General features: G+C 54.8%; 7 protein-coding genes across 7 annotated transcripts; 4 read left to right on the plus strand and 3 right to left on the minus strand.

The window, feature by feature from the left end:
- Window positions 1–701: 701 nt before the first annotated feature.
- Window positions 702–2,387, plus strand: adaB (chromatin-binding transcription regulator ADA2; the record flags this gene model as incomplete). The annotated part of the gene is made up of 2 exons (XM_057083054.1): window positions 702–794; window positions 858–2,387. The coding sequence occupies 2 exons, from the start codon at window positions 702–704 to the stop codon at window positions 2,385–2,387; spliced, it is 1,623 nt and encodes a 540-aa protein (XP_056928409.1).
- A 590-nt stretch (window positions 2,388–2,977) lies between these two features.
- On the plus strand, window positions 2,978–4,171 carry N7462_011341 (enoyl-CoA hydratase/isomerase family protein; the record flags this gene model as incomplete). Its single annotated transcript, XM_057083055.1, has 2 exons — window positions 2,978–3,221; window positions 3,546–4,171. 2 exons carry the CDS (start codon window positions 2,978–2,980, stop codon window positions 4,169–4,171), a joined length of 870 nt encoding a protein of 289 aa, XP_056928410.1.
- Window positions 4,172–4,616: 445 nt separating this feature from the next.
- N7462_011342 (mannitol-1-phosphate 5-dehydrogenase) lies at window positions 4,617–5,885 on the minus strand (the record flags this gene model as incomplete). The annotated part of the gene is made up of 2 exons (XM_057083056.1): window positions 4,617–4,641; window positions 4,723–5,885. The coding sequence occupies 2 exons, from the start codon at window positions 5,883–5,885 to the stop codon at window positions 4,617–4,619; spliced, it is 1,188 nt and encodes a 395-aa protein (XP_056928411.1).
- Window positions 5,886–8,400: 2,515 nt separating this feature from the next.
- On the minus strand, window positions 8,401–9,348 carry N7462_011343 (SUR7/PalI family protein; the record flags this gene model as incomplete). The annotated part of the gene is made up of 3 exons (XM_057083057.1): window positions 8,401–8,649; window positions 8,748–9,131; window positions 9,229–9,348. Coding segments are annotated over 3 exons (753 nt in total), but the record flags the coding sequence as incomplete, so codon positions are not given.
- A 4,317-nt stretch (window positions 9,349–13,665) lies between these two features.
- On the plus strand, window positions 13,666–15,825 carry N7462_011344 (putative MFS phosphate transporter; the record flags this gene model as incomplete). The annotated part of the gene is made up of 3 exons (XM_057083058.1): window positions 13,666–14,150; window positions 14,240–14,382; window positions 14,453–15,825. The coding sequence occupies 3 exons, from the start codon at window positions 13,666–13,668 to the stop codon at window positions 15,823–15,825; spliced, it is 2,001 nt and encodes a 666-aa protein (XP_056928413.1).
- Window positions 15,826–16,377: 552 nt separating this feature from the next.
- Window positions 16,378–17,643, plus strand: N7462_011345 (uncharacterized protein; the record flags this gene model as incomplete). The annotated part of the gene is made up of 1 exon (XM_057083059.1): window positions 16,378–17,643. One exon carries the CDS (start codon window positions 16,378–16,380, stop codon window positions 17,641–17,643), a length of 1,266 nt encoding a protein of 421 aa, XP_056928414.1.
- A 183-nt stretch (window positions 17,644–17,826) lies between these two features.
- N7462_011346 (uncharacterized protein) lies at window positions 17,827–19,433 on the minus strand (the record flags this gene model as incomplete). Its single annotated transcript, XM_057083060.1, has 5 exons — window positions 17,827–18,560; window positions 18,638–18,853; window positions 18,907–19,039; window positions 19,098–19,262; window positions 19,320–19,433. 5 exons carry the CDS (start codon window positions 19,431–19,433, stop codon window positions 17,827–17,829), a joined length of 1,362 nt encoding a protein of 453 aa, XP_056928415.1.
- Window positions 19,434–20,428: the final 995 nt, after the last annotated feature.

Raw genomic sequence — 20,428 nt, forward strand, 5'->3', positions numbered from 1 at the left:
GATCAGCGGCCACGCAGCCGAGAAAACCGGCGAGTCCGACGACCACCACGGCTTACCTTCTTTTTCGCAATGGAAAACTGAAAAGACGGGGAGGCACCAGTAGGGGAAGGAGTCTAGAAGAGGAAAACCAAGGCTCCAGTTGATCGGTTGTTCGTTGAAGGTTGACGGACAGGGCGAGTCGGGAGGGGAAGTGGCTGCCTCAGGCGTGGGGATCATTACGTGAGAATACAGTGGCACGGCACGTGATTGGGCGGGTGTCCGTAGGGCTGTTCCTGGTGACCAAATCGTGACAATACGGGAACGATACCCGTACCGTGAACCTGCGCAGCCACACTGAGGCAGTGCACCGGGCGCCACCGTAAGGGCGGCTTCACTGGGAACATCTGGAAACCACCTTCAGCGGACTCGACCACAGCCCAATCATTGCAACAAAGCCTCCAATTGCTCCTTCTTGCCTCCATCAGCCTCAATCAGAACGCGATTGTGTCCAGTGGTGGTTTCATTGCTGTTTCGGAACATCTCCCCACCCGATCTGCGGAGATCTTAGTACCCCCAGGATCTCAAACCTCAACTCCGACGTCTCCCCTCTCAGCCACCTCCCCCCTCACCCAACCTCGGTGCCCTCTCAGATCTCTGGAGGGCGAATTTGGGATTTCGCGACGGCGTCGGACTCAGCGGAGGATGAAAGGATCCAAGGGTCGATGGGTGTAATACGCAAAAAGACCGCCTCGCGCGGCACCGAGGCCGGCACCAAGTTCCACTGCGACGTGTGCTCGGTCGACGTCACATCCACTGTAAGATCTGACATCGCGACCCGAACGAGAAGAATTCATACTGATCGCGACTGTATCGCATAGGTCCGCATCTCGTGCGCCCACCCCGTCTGCCATGAATACGATCTTTGTGTCCCCTGCTTTGCAGCTGGGGAGAGCTCCAAAAATCACGACCCATCCTCCCACCCCTTTCAAGTCATCGAACAGAACTCCGTGCCGATTTTCCAAGAAGACTGGGGTGCAGATGAAGAGCTTCTGCTGCTGGAGGGTGCGGAGATCTATGGTCTCGGCTCATGGGCCGACATCGCCGACCATATCGGTGGCTACCGTACCAAGGACGAAGTGCGTGATCATTATATCGAAACCTACATAAACAGCTCCAACTTCCCACTCCCCGACCGAGCCGACCCGGAGGATAGGAGCCTTCAGGATGCGATCTCGAAGGAGGAGTTCCAGACGCGTAAGAAACGCCGCATCGAAGAGCGCAAGGAGGCGACCAAGGCGGCACCTCCCACAACCCCCAAACAGAAGCCTACCGCCAGTGTACCGGCGTGTCACGAAGTTCAGGGCTACATGCCAGGTCGATTGGAGTTCGAGACAGAGTTCCTCAATGATGCAGAGGAGGCTGTACAGCATATGGCGTTTGAGCCCGGCGCGGGTATCGGGCCCAACGGCGAGATTGATGCTGAAGCCGAGCTCAAGATGACCGTGGTTGATATTTACAATTCACGACTCACGGCGCGTACAGAGCGCAAGAAAATCCTATTCCAGCATAATTTACTGGAATATCGGAAGAATACGGCGCTGGAGAAGAAGCGCTCCAAAGAAGAGCGCGATCTTTTGAACAAAGCGAAGCCTTTGGCCCGAATGATGAACCAGAAGGACTTTGAGGACCTAAATAAAGGACTTGAATACGAACACAACCTTCGCCTAGCCATCTCACAGTTACAAGAATGGCGGCAGATGGGCATTGGCGATTTGAAAGCCAGCGAGAAATATGAGCAGGACAAGCAGTCCCGTGCGCAGCGAATGATCCCTCAGGGATCCTTTGATCGATTTGCCAGTGCTCGCCCCAAACAGGCTCAACTACCAGAAGGCCCTTCGGCTGCAACTCAGCTGACTACGCCCGAGTTGCCTCTACGACTCCAGCAAGCTGCTAACCCCCACAAACAGCCAGAGCCTGCTGAAATTCCTCTAAACGACTTTGACCGGATGTTTGCTGTCAACGGCGATGGCGCCCCGCCTCAACCGGCCAAAACTAAATTTGTTGTGCAGCCGTTGAGCGGTGTGCCTGCTTGGAAACTAGATGACGAGGGAGCAGCCGACCTTCACCTGCTGACCCGAGAGGAGGCCGAAGTGTGCAACATGCTACGTCTGATGCCGAAGCCATACCTGGTGGTTAAGGAGACGCTGCTGAAGGAAGCCATGAAGCAAGGTGGCAACCTCAAGAAGAAGGATGCACGTACGATTTGCAAGGTTCGTTTCGCCCATCTGGTTATTCAGACCTTCTCTCTCTTGAATCTCATTAACATCTCCCTTTACCAGATTGAAAGCAACAAGGCCAGTCGCATTTACGATTTTATGGTGCACAGTGGATGGATCAACAAGGCTTAGTCTCTAGGTCTAAGTCTGTGGTCGTTGTGACCCACTTGTTCATGGGGTTTGCATTGTTTTTGTGTCTGTATCTGGCTTGATATCCACATTTATTTGTGATTTGCGCTGTGCTTTTCTCGGAAGCGTTCTTATTTACTGGCGTTCAACTTTGGGACGGGGAAAGAGGGAGGTCGACTACTCTTTTTGAAGTTGCCCATATACCGAGGTAAACCGACGGTAGCAGAATACACCACTTTTGCGAGTTACATTATAGCAAATATCATATCCCTTTATTTTTCAATCTCAAATGACGGACCCAAGTAGGCTTGTAGCTTCATTCTGCAAACGTGTATCCTCATCACACCCTCGGATGTGCATTTTAGTTCTCTATCAGCTCGAATTTCTCTTAATCGTCTCCGCACTCCACATCGGCCCTCGGCATCTCTAGCTCTCTCCGCATTTAACACCCGCCCGAACCCATCTTCTATTCCAACCTCACCCAATTCACCTCAATCTACATTTCCCCCTTTCCTTGCCAAAGAAAAAGGAGAACCGAAATACAATTCCTACAACCTACTTTTCCAACCCCGTCCCATCACACCCTCCCCACCATGCCCAATTTTACCATTCCACCTCCGCAACCGCAACACGCGCTTCTCTCCTTCCCAGCTCCGCACATCCTCCTCGTCACCCTCAACCGGCCCCGCGACCTCAACTGCATCAACTCCCAAGGCCACAGCGACCTCCATGATGTGTGGGAGTGGCTCGACGAGGAGCCCAGCTTGCGTGTGGGCATTATCACTGGCAAGGGCCGCGCCTTTTGTGCCGGCGCCGATCTTAAGGGCAAGTGTCAAGGTTTCCCGAAATAGCACCAAAAACCAACATCTTACTTCGCTTACTCTATATAACCCCATTCTCCTTCACCACCACCCCGTTTCTATTTCTATTAATTCCCTTCCTGCATCCTCACCACCCTAACAAAGAGCTCCAAATCCCAAATCCCAAATCCCCCTGAATCCAAAACACCAACCACACCTCCACCTTTCCTTTCCCCAGGCCTGCCAAACCCAAAATCCAAAAATGGAAACATTCCCTCCACCCCATCCCCCGAACAAAAAAAAACCCCCACCACACTCGCCGTTAACACTCTCACCCAACACCGCTAATAAACCCTCACAGAATGGAACTCCTCTGCACAATCTAGCGGCCGCAGAGCGCCCACCCCGTCCACCGGCTTCGGCGGGTTGGCGCGCCGCAAAGGCCGCAAGCCTGTGCTCGCCGCGATAAACGGGCTCTGCTTCGGCGGCGGGACGGAGATGATAATCAACGCAGATTTGGTGGTTGCGTCGTCGCGGGCGACGCTGGGCCTGCCGGAGGTGAAGCGCGGGGTGGTGGCGATGGCGGGGGCGCTGCCGCGGCTGGTGCGCACGGTGGGCAAGCAGCGGGCAATGGAGATGGTGCTGACAGGGCGGGCGTATAGCGCGGCACAGGTGGCGGAGTGGGGGCTGGTAAATGAGGTGGTTGATGTGGGGGGCTTGGACAAGGGGAATGTGGAGGGGGTAAATGAGGCGGTGGTGCGGCGTGCGGTGCAGGTCGCTGGGGAGATTGCGGCGAATAGCCCCGACGCGGTGCTGGTGAGTCGTGAGGGCGTGAAGCTGGGATGGGAGGGGATTGGCGCGGACGAGGCGACGGTGATGTTGAATGAGACGTGGGTGCGGCGGTTGTATGAGGGCGAGAATATTAAGGAGGGGCTGAGGGCGTTTGTGGAGAAGAGGGCGCCAGCTTGGAAGGATAGTAAGTTATAAAAAGGCGGGTGTTGATAGACTCACGAGTGATCAAGAGTGATTAATAGACATTATGTCAATGTTTCAAGAAAGAGTTGTCTCAGTATTACCTATGGCTTGAGTGTTCTCCCCGGATGATCTATCAGGTTCTAGAATTCCCAAATAGCATACTAGTAGGATGCAAATTACGGAGCCCGCTACAGCTTACGATCGACTGGAAGATGCAAAGGAAGTGTGTGGTAAAAAAGCATATTGAGACAGTTTTGATGCTATTCCTACTGCACCAAGTCAAGGTCGTTAAGTCATATCTGCTAGAGGCCCAGGAATGGGAGGGAGGGGCAATAAAAAGGAAATAAAAGAAATAAAAGAAACAAAAGAAACAAAAGAGAACCCGATCATGGTACACCGTGTATTCGCCATATCCCATGCGACTCGAAGGATCCCGCTAAAAAGTGAAGAATAACACTTAAATGCGCGGCTGGCCCGTTTCCCTATTGAATCAAATTAGTATTTGATGGCGAAACACACGCGCCGGGAGATAGTCCCGAGAAACGGGAATTAGGGTTACGTACTTGGCCTCGGACTGCACTTGATCCACCACCTTCACAACAGCCGCGAACAATGGGTGTGACCGCTCCAGGCCGGTCAATTGAACGGTAGCGTCTGCCGGAGAGTTCTCCTTGAGAATCTTGGCGAGACCGACACTCTCCTCGTCATCCTGGACGTTCTGGAAGCGGAGAGCCATCTCAACCGAGCCCAGCAGGGCTTCATACTTCATGCCTCGCTCGGCCAGTTGGGCAGCAGGGCCGATGAAGCGCTCCTTGCGAGACAGCTTGCGCAGAGGAGCACGGCCAACACGCTCGACACTGTCCTCCAGGAACGGGTTGGAAATGCGGCTGACGATGGTTTCGACGTATTCTTGCTGCTCTTGGGCCTCGATCTCGTGCTTGGCAACAATGAGCGAAGCGGTTTCTTTGAGGACATCGGCAACAACACCACGGATGTAGGTGTCCTTCATCGCTTCTGCGATGGTCTTCTTGCCGGCGTAGCGACCATAGTAGGCGGCAGTGGCATGGCTGGTGTTGACAGTGAACAGCTTGCGCTCAATATAGGGCTCCAGGTTGTCAACCCAGTGGATGGCGGCGATGTCGGGGTGGCCCACGCTGCCGAAGGGCTTCTTCTCCACTGCCCATTCGTAGAACTTCTCGATGCGCACGTTCAACCCACTGTCCGGTGCCTGGGCGGGGACAATGCGGTCGATGGCGGAGTTGGCAAACTGGGCCCGCTCCCCCATAGTCTTGAGGCGCTCCGAGTCGGTGTTGGACTCGATGAATCCACGCAGGGTATCCGTGGCACCGATGGCATTCTCACAGGCGATGACGGCCACTGGCTTGGGGGTGGAGCGGATGTCGATGCCCTTGGCGATGACCGGGGCAATGAACTTGAGGATATTGGGGCCGACGGCACAGGTGATGATATCGGCCGTAGAGATCTCCTGGATGACATCGCCCTCGTGCGTCTTAGAATTGATGGCGCGGTAGTTGGTGATGGTCTTGGTGGACTCGCCACCCTCGCTGACTTCCGTGACCTGGTATGACTTGGTGGTCTGCAGGGCCGAGATGATGCTATCCATCACATCGATGAAGACCACCTCGTAGCCTGCCGTATGGAGAAACTCGGCCACAAAGCCACGGCCGATATTGCCGCCTCCGAAATGAATCGCCTTCTTACCCATGATGATTGATGGATGTGAAGGTGGGATGTGGATGAGAAAGTGAGTGGAGTGATTGGAGGCGAGATTGGTGCAGATGCACTGTTGCAGGAATGTAGCAGGGAGAGGGCAGAGAAAGCAGGTCCGGTTGTGCTGGTAGATCCGTAGATCAGTCGTCGATCAGTTGATCACAAAAGGAAGCAAAGTTTCGCCTAAGGTGTTTGATCTTGTGATGATCTAAGGAACTAAGAGCGGGTGGCTTGCAGAGTGATCTGGATGGGGAGGGGAGGGGAAGAAGGATGAGGAGAGGGTTGTGCAGAAGCAAATAAGGAAGTCGGGAAGAGCGATGCTTAAGTAGTTTTGGCGATGACACCAGGCAAGACTGGATTGAGGGGGTTTGAGGGCAAGCGCTGTGGTCGTGGATCCTGGAAAGGAACAGGGAAAGGGCAGGTGGGAACAACGGGGGATGCACGAATGCGAAGGAGCTGAATGGCTCGAGGCCGTGAGCAAGTCGTTTCAAGTGGTCCTATAATGGCCGTCATTAACCCCCATAGTTCTGGTAAGGCCCATTCGACTAGTGTCATCGTCCGAGGCCCACTATTATACTTTGGGGCGCGCGGGTGATGACTTCATCGACCGGGTCTGCGCGCCGCCTTGATGAGAACATGATGAAATAGAGTCCTGCCTCCCCGTGAATTGCCTTGTTCGCGCAGTCTCCGCCTCAGCATGGCAGCCAGCGACAGCCGGCGACAGCTACAATCCCTTTGACCCAGGCCAGTGTCACCTCCGCTCCGGTCCCAAGTGTAACCCCCCATACTCCTGCGGGCTGGATTCGCCGCTATACTTCGTCGCACGTATACTTCCATAGTCGCCCACTAGCAACCTCGTCGCAAGTCGCGCCGGGAACTAACGAGCCCACTGGCGCTCTAATCCTCATTCGACTATCGTGTCCCTCCCCTCTCGCCCTCTGGCCGGCCTTCCCCACTCCCGCGGGCTCGATGATTGACTCAATACTCCCGCAGCGCAGCGACTATACCCGCTCCGGACGACAGTTAGTTGATTATTCGCGACATGCCTTTCCCGATAATCTCTCCAATCTAACACGCGCATCTCATCCTCATCTTCCCTAGCGTGTCCTTTCCATGGTCTGAAACGGTCTCACCGGACCGCCAGTGCGGACGGCGGACATGGTTCTTGCGACTACGTCCGGGAATTCCCGCCAGTCGCCCTCGCGATAGCCGGCCGAACCCTGAGAAACCTTTGACCCCCTGCCTATTCCGGGGTCGCACAGGCAGGTCTGGTCCCGGGGTCTTACGGAGGCCCAAAGCCCGTGGCAGAGGGCCTGGAGGTCCTCCAGGCCCAGGGCCCCCTTTGGGCCCCTTTGGGCGTCTCCCCGGGGGCTGAGCCGGGAATAGCCCGCCGATACGCCGGCCAACCAACCAACGTGCCCCCCTAACGCCCTCGTCAACCACTCATCAAAGCGCCTTCGTTTTCCCTCTTTTCCTCTTTCTCTCAGGCCCCTCCGTGCCCCTCCGTCTCCCTTGTTTACCCCGTCTCCCCATTCATCCGGAGGACAGTGGTCCTACATTACGACCCTGCAACTCCATACTACCCCGTATATGGTCAGATTCGGGCTCTTGGGCTGAAGAAGAGCATGGGCCATCTCCCCTGCCCTCCCCCCGGGCTATCTGATACGCGATAATCGCTGGTTAGGATCGGCTGGCGATTTCTCCACTTTTGGTGACGTCGGATGAACGACAGGGCCAAGACGAAAAGACCCAGTTTTTTCTTTGGACGACGCCGTTAAAAGGCCAGCCGAGGTTGATGCGATTCGTGCCTCGCCCGCTCTGGCTTCTTCCATCGCTTTCCAACCCGGTGTGTTCTGCCTTCGGTATACCACCCCCTTCGTTCTCCGTTTCCTCTCCGTCCACTCGGGGAGTCCCCGTCCAGACTCGTCATTCCCTCCCTCCGTTGCCTAATCGGACCGCCTGCACGTTCGGTACCTGCGGCTGGGATGCATCCCAGACCACTCACCGCGCGCCATTGGTGAGACCTCGGGTCCCCGAAGTAACAGCAGACCACCCCCTTGAGACACACGGCCATGGGACACCCTCGCAGCAAGTTGGGTTTGCAACCATGCCAGTCAGGCACAGACGGTCCGGAGAGAGAACGGAGGGATGGGGCCCCCAGCTGCAGGCTTCCATTGGATTTCGGCGTTTCCAGGACGTAGTTTCATTCAGTGGCATATGCCGTCAATATACTAGTAGAAAAAGTAGGGGGGAAAGTTCAAAGGACACAAAATAATCCACAATCATGCCGCTCAAGCGTGCGAGTGGTTTCCCTGGCCGCGCGAATATCGCGACACGTTTCCGATTCTCTGGCCGCGGTAGGGCCCCTGCTCCATGGGCCTTGCGACTATCGCTGGGCGTTTTCATCCCTTCCCTCCCACACTCCCCCCTCCCTCCTCGTGAACCCCAAATCCCACATGTGCATTGTCCTTTCTTCCCCACCATAGCCCCGCTCTCCGCTCCTAATACCCCTCTTCTTCGTCTTTGCCTGCGGGCATCGCCGCCGGCGGTACGTACGCACCCCGGACAAACACGTTCAGGAAACTGGCCATGCTGCCGATAAGCAGCAGCCCTGTCGACGCCCAGGTCATGCCGAGGAATTTCTCGCCATACCGCGCGGATACGTTGGACCCGTCACCGTGGGCGTTGACCAGGGCCACGAACTCGAAGGCCAGCACCGTCGCGATAATCGACGCAATGCTGATACTGAGTGATCCGAGCTAGACATGCAATGCCGGGTCAGCTTCGGGCGAACAAGGAAGACCAAATAATAGAGAGACGAAGAGCAAAGGGCAAAAGAAAAATGTTGAGGACTCACCACCAATAACCCGAACTCAAAGATGCCATACTGCATGCGTGGCAGGAGCAGCGAGGCCGACTTCAACAACAGCACCATACCCACGGCGCCCACACCGATGATATACAGTACCGCCATCACCCGGCTCGTCATCCGGAACGCATGGAAATCGTCGCTGATCACACGCGGCCACTCCAGCGTCGACCCATGGCTGATCTCCCGCGGCCAGGCATCCGTCGGGTCGAACGAGAACAGGATTGTTCGGTTCGAGCACCCCGTCACATTGCGCACGAAGTCAGTCGACCCGGGTGCTGCCGTCCCCACGGTGCCCTGGCAGTACGACATCACATGGATGGAGTAGAAGTCGTGTGCGACATCGGTGGAGCTGCCTTCGGGCGTGTATAGCTTGATAACAAGAGAGAAAGAGGTCAGCAAATGGCGGACAAGTGCCGCGGCGGGCGTGCGCGCGTATGTTAGGGCCTTGGTCTTTCTTGGCACATACCGTGAGGAGATCTGCCTCGTTGAGAAGGTTCTTCTGCGTACCAGCGAAGAGGCAGCAGAGCGTGATTATGAACGCGATGAAAGCCGTCAGCGTCGGGAAGAATGCTTTGAGATCGAACATCGCGGCTTGCGGGTGCGCGCGTGCTGCCGCGCCGGTGCTGATCTACACGAGTGTCTGCGCCGCCGGGAGTTGACCCTCTCCGCTGTTCAATCGAACTGTCGCTGGTGCGTAGAGCTGGGGACGAGTGAGCCCTCCAGGTCGAGTGTGATGTCGAGAAGTGAGCCGGGGAGGAGAGCGACAAGAGACCTAACAGGGCAAAGTGATCATATCAGCATCTCTGCATAAAGGTCGCGATATAGATCACAGTAACCACCCAAGGTCAAGTCAAGCCTCGCGGTAGGGGATGTCAACTAACCCGAAGCACTAGTATCAATGAGATCGACAAGAGAAGAGAATTGCCCACATGGAACCAATCCAAAACCACTGTCTACGAGCTCGCATCCCGCCAATTTCTCTTATATACGGCGACGACTCGCGTCGCGCGTCGCCCCTCCATTGCACTCATTAAGCCATCATTCCGTCGCAGGGCTGTCTGTCATAGACTTGACCAGATCGCATATCAGAGGCGTCCTCGGTCACGCGGACAAAATGACCCGAGGCATGTGTCGCAACGATCGAGGTCGTCTTATCACGGTCCGCTGGCACTGTCCATTCTGGAGAGCCTTGGTTCCGCGACGGTGCGGGCGTCTCGTTGGTTGCAGGGGCAGTATAAGATTCCTGGGATCTGTGTGGGGGTCCCCCCGGCCTGCGTTTGGAATGCTGCCAGCCACTGGCGATCTTGTTGATCGGGGAGGGCAGGTTGAGGCGATAAGAGGGGGAAGAAAATGTTATTTTAGGCAATCTCAGCAGAGCTTGGGATGTAGGAAGAGGATGCTGTAGATTCTAAGAGTAGGTGTTCATTGTAGGTTGAGGAAATAAGTTAGCTGGTGCTTGGTGGTTGATATGGTCTGATGCAGAGCGACCCCGGCATGCTTGGCGGATCGTGCCCTAAGTCCCGGACGCCCCTTCATCACCATTATCAAGAGTTGACCCTCACATATGAACGTAGAAAAAAACACTGAATGGAATCCATGAAGACTCTGTCTCCTTGTTCATTAGGAGAACTCATGGGAGTATGATATCTTGAGGCGAAGCCAGGAAACAATGGAAGAGGGTCGAGTCCGACGCGAGGGGAACTCATCTCGCACTGGAATGCGACCACCGCGACCAGCCTACGGTCCAGCTGAACAGACAAACGCCACTTTTTAGTTGCAAGGCAGTCTGTGTGTCATGAAATGAGCTATTGTTGCGTGAGTTAATTAATATCGTCAGTGTATGGTCCAATCGCAACCCCCATCCAACATAGCATTTCTACGCGACAAACCCGGCTGAGGTGGATCTCCACCTCATCATGGATGTAAGAGAAGACAAAATACGCCCCCAGACGGCCACTAATTGATCAGGCTACGCGTAGCGTCTTCAGGGTCATCACCCGAGCGAGCGATGGGGCACTGGTTCGTCAGTGCTGTGGTGATAGTTCAGGTCTAAAGGATTTGCGATTTACGAAAAGGGGCTAGCACGTCCAGCAAAGAAAGAGCATGTGCACAAGACGAGCAGGGCAATCTCGAGGGAATACCACCTCGTTGAGGAAAATGCAGAGTTGGGGGCTGAGAAGAGAGAGGAAAACTGACTCATGAATCGGGCACTGGGAGGACCAGTAGTCCGGCACGGATTTACCTCGTGTCCTGCCTGTGCAGTAATTATTTCATCGCCGGATTCAATCTCACCCTCTCTGCCTTGATGGGATTCGATCCGCTTGGCCAACGCAGGGAGGGACTTGCTGCGCCCAGGCGCTGAAACAACCCAGTCGGGCAACCTTCTAGAATGCTTCCAAAGCTTCCGGAAGACCAGGCGCGCCCTGTGCCGGTGGCAATTTCCAATGGGATGACTGGGCTGATTCCACGGGGCTCCTCGCCATCGGGAACCTAGTATCATGTCACCGAAGCCTGCCCATTGGATGGCTGATCACTGCAGGATCCGCGAGATTGGTGGCCGGGCAAGTGCAGGAAGTGGGCTTCGCCAGCCCAGATCGTCCCGGCAGCCACACCGGCAAGCCCCTGGGAATAAATGAGAGGCCCTAAATGAATAAAAATAAATAATAAATAATAAAACGAAAATAAAAATAAAAATAAAAAAAAAAAAAAAAGAGAGGAAAAGTTCATGCACGCGAACTCTGTGTCATGCGGCGGTGCCCTGCAGAGAGCTCCAGTGGAGACCAACGACATCACCATATCACCCCCCTTTTCTGAAAGACAAGGCAAACGCCGAACAAGGACGCAAGAGAGCAAGCCGGGCTGCGAAGCAGTCTGGCAGCATCGGACGGCCATACTCCCGTGCTTCTCGAGGGCTTGAAGGATGGAGTGAACCAAGAAGCACTGGGAACCAGCATTTCCCCACGTGGTGACCACGACCAAGCCTTGCGGCGTCACCGAGGGGGGTGTAGGGCGTCGCTCAGAAGAGCTTCGACGGGCTTGAATGGCCTTGGTATTCGGCCATGGAAGCAGCCAATATTGGTCAAGCAATGGTAAGCAATGGCAAGCCTTTGGCCAAGACCGACTTGCCAGCACGATGGGAGTGCCACCTGAGCCTAGGCGCATGGGGGTGGCAACGTAGCCCTTGTTCGTAATGCATCGAACCATATGAGCTGGCGAGTTTGATATCGGACCTCGACCTTGGATGAATGCCAAGCCCGCAGCGGGCGTCCATACAAAGCGAGGGAATTGAGCACGAAACTCGAGGGAGGGTGTTACCCTCTAATCTGGGTCACCTGACCCTTAGCACCCTCTTAGCTAGCTTTAAGACAGAACCAATAAGATCACCTTTACATCTCCCGACTCTGTCACAGAGGGATCCTCTTGGCGGAATCAGACAGGTCGGAACGGCATCCTGGCCAGCCAGGAAGGACAATGCGCGCAGCGATCGTTGAGAACAGCCTGTTTGGGCTTGAGGTGATAGTCGGGATAGTCGGGAGAACTGGGGGTGGACGGGATGGGCGGGGAGGGGGTTTGGCCTGGGGTCCAGCGAACAAGTGTAGTCCAGGGGTGCACATGGGCTCAGCGGGGGGATTTAACTGGCGGGGGATAAGATGCAGCCCCCAGATGCTAGCGCCGAAGTTAAACCCTCCGTGCCGACGTCAGACGTCGAGTAACCAGTTCGGAGCAACAACCCGGAGGGGACGAGGCCTGATCCGGCTTGTCTTGGCAAATCTGCACGTGTGTACATGCAAGGATGGAGAGACGATGGATGTCATCCTGTTCGCCCGATGCGAGTCTCTAGTGCGTCGTGAAAAGGGCACCCTGGTGCCCGGGCGAGACCTCGAGGCGATGATCGTTTGGGAAGGGGGGGGAGTATTGGGGGAGGGGGAGAGCTGCGTCTGCGTGTGAATGACCGAGAGCACATGGAATTGCAGCCGAGCCCCATCGTGTCGTGCTTCGAGACCTGAGACCAAATTCCCGATTCCAGGTGTCGCGTGCGCGCGGCAAATGTGGTTGAAAGGTGTGAAGTGTAAAACCGTCGGGATCCACTTTTCGCGGATCACAGGAATCTCTTTTGCGTAGGCGGTGAGGCCGGTGGGTCTCTCTCTTTTCGTTCTCTCAAACCGTCCGCAACAGGCGACGGAAGGCGATCTGAGGCGATCTGAGGCGACCGGCCTGGGAACATGGAAGCCAACGTGTGCCGGACCGAGTCGGCACCGGCGGGAGCCATAGAATCTCCAATTGCTTCCACGCCTTCCATACAACCCTCGGAGTATTGCTGGTTCTTGCTGATAATTCGCGAGGCTCTGGCGTTACCTAAGCCGGCCCGCTTAGGTCAGCCAAAAATCTCTTCTCCAGACAGGGGAGATTCTGCCACCACGTGCTCTGGTGATTGGCTGGCGGCCACTCCTGCACGCAGCACGGCTCCACTGCTGTTTTCGTCGTTTGGAGCCACTGGAGAAACGCATCTTGCGCCTCCCCACTTCCCTCCGTTGCCTACTCCAGCAACATGGAGTGCCACCCACTCTCAGGGCCACTTCTGGCCCCGGCAGACTTTTTTGTCGAATCCGCCAAGTGCGACCACCCCAGTGGATCCTCCGCGCCACCGACTTATCAGAGTTGAGCTCGGGAGCATGTGTGCCTGCTCGTCGGCCTGCTTCTCTTTTTCTTCTTCCGCCGCCTCCCACGACCGCCGTCCCGTATATAAAGTCCTCGAGATCGCCGGACTTGGCCTGCAGCCACGCCATCTCTCGTGGTCATCACGACCTCTACCTACTGCCTCCCCATTCGAGGATTCCTCGGTCCAAGCATTGCCAATACTTGCCCGTCAATCGCCAAGCGAAGCAACGAGTAAGCCACCGCCATGGCCGACTTTGGTCCTCGCGCCCCCCATGGGCCCGATATGAGCGGCACACACAATCCGCTGGAGGATATGGACATGAATGAGAAGGGTGCCTTCGACCGTCTCATCCGCCCCGATGACAGCTACACCCTGGACGGCGTGTACTGGGCCGATCTGCCTCTGGCCCAGAAGGTCAAGTTCGTCAGCTCGTACGATGCCCAGGAGACAAAGCGCGAGCTCAGCGGCATCTGGTCCATGATCAAGGAGGACCCTCTGTCTCCCATCTCCTACTACTTCCGCAACATGGTTCTCCCCGGTGCTGGTCTCGGTCTCGAGGGTTATGTGCTGTTCTCCATTGGCAACATCAAGCCCCTCTTCCAGAAAACTTTCCCGGAGTGCTGGGACACCCACGAGATCTGTGATAAGCAGTGGCTGAACGCCGTCGATTACCTGGAAATTATCGGTATTATTGTGGGCCAGATTCTGGTTGGTGTCGTTGGTGACTGGTAAGCTTACCCTTTTTTTTGTCGGTTCCTTCCCCCGGGACCCGAGTAGCCAGTTGCGGTTCATCGCGTTTGCTAACCAATCAATGCAGGATTGGCCGTCGCTGGGGTCTGATTCAGGATGCTACAATCATGTTTATTGGTCTGATCATGCTGACTGCCGCCTGGGGTGTGACCCAGAATGGTTGGGTCATTTGCTACGCCTGGTCTCTGTTCTTCTACTCTGTTGGTGTTGGTAAGTTCGGCGCTTCTCTCACTTTTTTTCACTCCATTTATATGTGAACCGCGCGTCTAACATGATTTAGGTGGTGAGTACCCTATGACCGCCACCTCTGGTATGGAGAACGCCGTCGGCTCTGGTAAGATCTCCACCAAGGAGGATCGTCTGCACCGTGGTCGCAAGGTCACTAGTGCCTTCTTGATGCAGGGCTGGGGTCAATTCTTCAACCAGGTGCTGCTCATTCTCCTGCTGCTTATCTTTCACCACGGCAGCGGTAACGACCCCTACTCGACCGTCTCGGCCCAGTGGACCTACCGTGTCTCCTTCGCAATCCCTGCTGTCGGTACTCTGTGGCTTGTCTACTACCGTGCGTACCACATGAAGGCCGCTAGCAAGCAGCTGGCTGCCGCTAAGAAGAAGGCATCTGTCACCGGCTACGATGTCGAGTCTCTGCGTCTTACCTTCAAGTACTTCGGCCCCCGCCTGATCGCTACCGCTGGTGCGTGGTTCGCCAACGATGTCTTCTTTTACGGAAACAAGCTTTTCCAGAGTGAATTCATTGCTGTCATCAGCCCAGCCACCAGTTCGATTATGCCTACCTGGCTGTGGAACCTGGTTAACGTCGGTGTCTCCCTCGTCGGCTACTACCTGGCTTCGTTCCTTGTGGACAACAAGCTCTATGGTCGCAAGTGGATGCAGACTGTGGGTTTCCTCGTGATGTTCGTTCTCTTTGTGGTGCCTGGTTTCCACTACAAGTACTACACCTCTGCGGAACACATCCATGAGTTCCAGGCTATGTACTTCCTCAGCTCTTTCTTCAACCAGTTTGGACCCAACTGTGTGACCTTCCTGGTCGCTGCCGAGGTCTTCCCCACTCCCATCCGTGCCACCGCTCACGGTATCTCCGCTGCCGCTGGTAAGGCTGGTGCTCTGCTGGCCTCCGTTCTCTACAACTACATCGATACCCAGACCAAGTTCTACGTCGTTCCCTGGTTTGGTCTCGCCGGTGTTGTCGTGACCCTGGCCTTCCTTCCCGATACCACCGGTCTCGATCTGAAGGAGCAGGAGCGCCGCTGGCAGTGTATCCGTGAGAACCGCGAGGAGGACTACCACGGCCCTGCCGTGCACCCCAAGCACCTGTCCTGGTGGGAACGCTTTGTTCTGCGCAAGGGCCGCTTCTACGATGCCGAGCTTGATTACAAGCAGAAGGTCGAGGAGTACCGTGCTGAGTGGGAGGCCCTTATGGCTCAGAAGGCTTCTGAGAAGGAGCGTGGTGATGAGATCTTCGACACTGATGATACCCTCCTTGAGGGCCACGTCCACACCTATTTCCACCGCACCAGCCCCATGTTCAAGGGCATGGAGTCCGCACCCGGCAAGCAGGACACTTTCCAGCTGCCCCCAGCCGCTGAGGCTGGCTCTGAGGAGACCTTCTCGCAGGAGAAGACCTCGGAATAATTGCATTGATTCTCAGTCATTGTCATTTTTGGACTGAAGAAGCACTAAACATATACCATTTTCCTTTCTCTCCCTCTTGTCTTTTTATTTTTCCTCTTGGCTTCTTGGCTTCTTGGCTTTTTAGCTTCATTTCCAAAAACCTTTGCTTCACGTTGGATATCCCCACCCTGGTCACCCACATACTGGCCTTGCTTTGGACATTTGCATGAGTTGCACGATGCATGATGCAGGCTCGTTTGCCTGTCTGTAATTAGATGTTGATACCTCACATACCCTGAATTTTGCTAGAATGATTATCGCTTTGATGGAAACATTTGCTTCTTTCAGTAAACTCGAAATCGTCATAGTAGGTCAGATACTGTAGATTTACTTTAAATAGTAAGTCAAGTGAAGCCCTGTCATGTAATATCCTCGGTCCAATATTGTCGGCGGTCATAAAGGCGGTGACTCAATTTCCGGACATATCCACTGCCCCTCCGCAAAGAATAACGGCAAGTAACCATCAAATCCCGAGCAAGCTACATACTACAATCTCCCATATCGAGACACCCAATGCGCCTGTTCGCCTTAGGGTCCAATGGCTCGGGTCAGCTAGCTCTCGGCCACACAGAGGACGTCTCCCTGCCCACACAATGCCTCTTCACAAACCCCCCGGCTCCAGTTGACGAGATCGTCCACATCGCTGCCGGCGGCAACCACACCCTTCTCCTCACAAAACAGGGACATGTTTACGGAGCCGGGGCCAATTTGGACGGCCGCTGCGGACCCCCGTCTAAAGCCGATGGCCTGAGCCCGGGATCATCAGATGAGAATCTCCTGTGCTTCCGGCGCATTGTCCTGCATGATGAGGTCACGGGCGAAGCCGTCGATACCTTCGCCTGCGTTTCTGCAACATGGGAAGGTAGTATTCTCGTCGCACGAAGTAACTCTGTGCATCCTGAGCTCCCTAGTTCTGGAGTGAATGGCCCGGTCGACTCGAGCTCCGGTGATACCGTCTTCGTGCTCGGGTCCTCGCCGAAAGGTGAGCTGGGCCTTGCCCTGAGCCCGGGACAGGGCCCGGTTGTTCGGCCAGGGAGTTCGATCACGGCGTTCCCGCCGGCGGGGACTTGTGTTGCTGCTCTGGCGAGCGGAATGGGTCACTCGGTTGCAGTGCTCTCGAATGGAGAGGTCTATGGGTGGGGTGGTGCGCGGAAGGGCCAGCTAGGCGATGGGCTGAAGGGCCAAAAGATCGTCTGGACGCCGATAAGGATCGAAGGTATCCCGTTTCCGGCGAGAAGTGCGGTTTGTGGACGCGAGTTTACGGTTGTCTGTGGGGATCCGGGGCGGGGGGAGTTCGTGGTGCTTGGGGACCCGGCGAACCGTTGGGGAGTGCTGGGTGTGCCGGAGGCTTTGCGGCAGGGAGGGTCTAAAGGGGACTATCATGGAAGAGAATTTGTGGATATTGGGGCTAGCTGGCATGGTATATATGTACATGCAGGTCCAGGGGACACGGGTTCTGCTACGGAGGCTCAAACTGCAGCGCCAGGCACTATTGTCGCCTGGGGGCGTAATGACCGTGGCCAACTCCCTCCGTCGGGTTTGCCTAAGCCGCTTAAGATGGCCGTTGGTAGCGAGCATGTCCTTGTGTTACTGGAGGACGGCGCCGTGGGGAGCTTTGGATGGGGTGAGCATGGCAATTGCGGACCTGATACAGATGCTCAGGGCAACGTGGCCGGCTCGTACAATGTCATTCCCTTGCCAGAGGCTGCGCTTTCGGCGGGGGCGAGGGTCACTAGGCTCGGTGCCGGGTGTGCGACAAGCTGGATTGTCATGAAGTGACTGGTTCATCAGTCATAGGGCTGCCACGACTACCACGGAGTAGGAGATAGCACGGTCCTCATGATTGCGAACATCCATATCCAGATTCCATCGACCGAATGATGCATTCAGTCGAACAGGCCAAACTCACGACGAACCTACGCCGCGTTACATAGTTAGATCTTCGTCGATTCCAAGGTCGATTCATGAGGGACTTACCTGCGACATGTTCTGTGTCGGTGGGATGCCCATTTCATTCTCCACGGGGTGGATAGCCTTCGTCTTACCCGACTTGATGAATTCAGACTCTGTGTCTCGAAGCGTCCCCTCGAATGCATCTTGCCCTCCACTCGCATCCCACCCGAGAATATCCTGCGGCTCTTCCTCCTCGTTCATCTCATCCCACTGTCGGTCATCATCTGCCGGCACGAAAAGGCCGTCATACTCCATCGAAATTCCCGATGCAGCTGGCCTTTCGCTCGCCGCCGACCGTGACAAGTGCTCCTCTGTGGACATCCCATTCAATGGTCTAATGGATCGCGCTCGTGGCGCTGGGGGCGGCATCTCCATGCTCTGTATTCCTGTGCGTGGCGTCTCGGTCCTGCTAATCGAGATCGGAACTGGCGCAGGGGTTACCTGTTGGGAGAGCTGCGGAATGGCGACCCGCGATGAAGTCGGTGGGACCTCGCCGTCAACGTCGCCGCGGGTCATAATGGTGAACTCGGCGTTGATTCCATCAAAATCATATGCGAACTGCATCGGCTTGCATGGCCGTGTGTAGCGCGTCGTTATGGTGGCATTGGCTGTCTCGGCATGTGCAACAACGGCCTTGAAGTCTTTAAGATTGATGGCGATGTGCATGTTGTCTTCGACGAGGAATTCTTCAAAGTCGCGCTTATCGGCAGCGACAGATGTATGAACCGGGTATTTGAGAATCTCTGGCATTGATAATTTCAGCGTCATGGGTCATTTCCAGCTGCGCAAGTTAGATATCACACTGGTACAAGTTTCATACCTTTGCCCTCCATAATCTTCGTCGTAAAACTAGTAAACACGGCTTTGCCTGCATCGGAGTACATGTCCAGCTGCTCTGCAGAAAGGCTGAAATGATCGATGATCTGTCTGAGAAACCGTGGATCTGCTGTCCATTGGTTCGTGGCACTGCTTCTGTCGAACACGGCATGCTGGATGGATGCCGGTTCGTATGTGAGCTTGTATGATTTGATGACGCCTGGTGAGGTCAGATGGAGCTGAGAACAGGCTGCATCGCTAACAGAAACTTACCCAGCCCACATATCATCTTAACGGTCAATCGGCATTCTGTCTGGTTGGGATCTTCCTGCAGTTCCATCTCACAACGCTCTACGGCCGCGTCCTTATTCCGATCGACTCTTCCCCGAAATATTGAGAGAAGCGCCTGAAAATTGCGATAAGCATTGGCTCACTGGCGAGTGAGGTTTATATTCCGCTCTTACCTTGATGTAAATCTGGCAATAGAACCGTTCTTCAGCCGCATTCGCTCTGCCACTCTGTTGATACGAGGGGCGCACGCTAAACGAGTAGGTCTCGAAAAACCGCTCCCGCTCGCATGCAAATGACGCAAATGCTGTCTTTGTGGAATTCAGAGCACTCAGTTGAAGCTGAATTTAGTGTCAGCCGCAAATTTTTAGGCTAGGGCTCCTGGGCAGGTTGTTTACCAGGTCATGCTCGGCTTTGATAGCCACTGTGTCGCTGAACTTCGACAGACATATTAACACGTCGTGTAACTGGACTAGGGCCGGCGGAGCCAGCGAGAGGGAAAGTGTCGCCATATGCGGTGGGGTTTTTGAAAATGGCTCCTATGACCCTATCTCACCAAACACGATGGCCTCTGGGTAACGATGAACGGCAGTGGCGCGTCCCAAGATCACGATTCCAATCCACCTTACATAAGAGCAAGAACCTCAGGCCTGAAGTTAACCCTCAAAAGGTCAACCAAGTGCCCTCCATCGCTTGATAGGACCAAGTTATCGAAAATCTTGCAGATTTTACGAGTATGGCGATGATTAATTGGTTTCAGATAGGGGGAGCCCAATTAATTGCAGGGACGTGGGGGACGGCAGAATGAACAAAAGAAAAATAAAAAGAAATCCGTTAGCGACAGGATTCGAACCTGTGCGGGCGAACCCAACAGCTTTCTAGGCTGCCACCTTAACCACTCGGTCACGCTAACTGCTTTGATGTAATGTTGCTCGAACTTTTGTCATATAAGGAAAAATCAGTTTTGACCTTGTCCTCTCACTTTCTTCCCTGTTAGATGATCAGGCTAAAATTTAAAGTATTGTGGGAGTAAAACTAGACTTTCTTTCCAGATAGCACAAAAAAAATCTTTGAAGACATTCACGATCGCTTTTTGCATTGGTCCATCTCAGCAGAACTCTAGGATACATTGATACTGTATCTATTGTCAGTTGCAATATATATTGTGATGGGGTTTGATGTGGCCTACGAAGTCCGTATACGTGAGACATGTAACTTTGCTAATATGGCATTCCATTGATTCCACGTACGATGAGCTTCATTTTCAAGAGGCACTGAATCTAGACCGAGCGAATACTATTGGTAGTTTTCGTAATAAGCCACACCTCACGATTCTTGCCACCATTTACTAAATCCATCAAGTAGTTACACATGGGCAATCTGCCAAACATACAGGCGGTGAGGTTCACGCTCAGAGCTCCAAACTATATTTTGGATCTTGGCCACTCAGGCGCCCCGTAAGCGGGTAAGCAGGCTGAGCCTGAGCTGAACGTGAGATGTCAGCCAG

The sequence above is a fragment of the Penicillium macrosclerotiorum genome (genome assembly GCF_028827735.1).
Source record: "Penicillium macrosclerotiorum strain IBT 26536 chromosome Unknown utg000011l_segment0_segment0, whole genome shotgun sequence".
In the NCBI taxonomy this organism is placed as follows: Eukaryota; Fungi; Ascomycota; class Eurotiomycetes; order Eurotiales; family Aspergillaceae; genus Penicillium; species Penicillium macrosclerotiorum.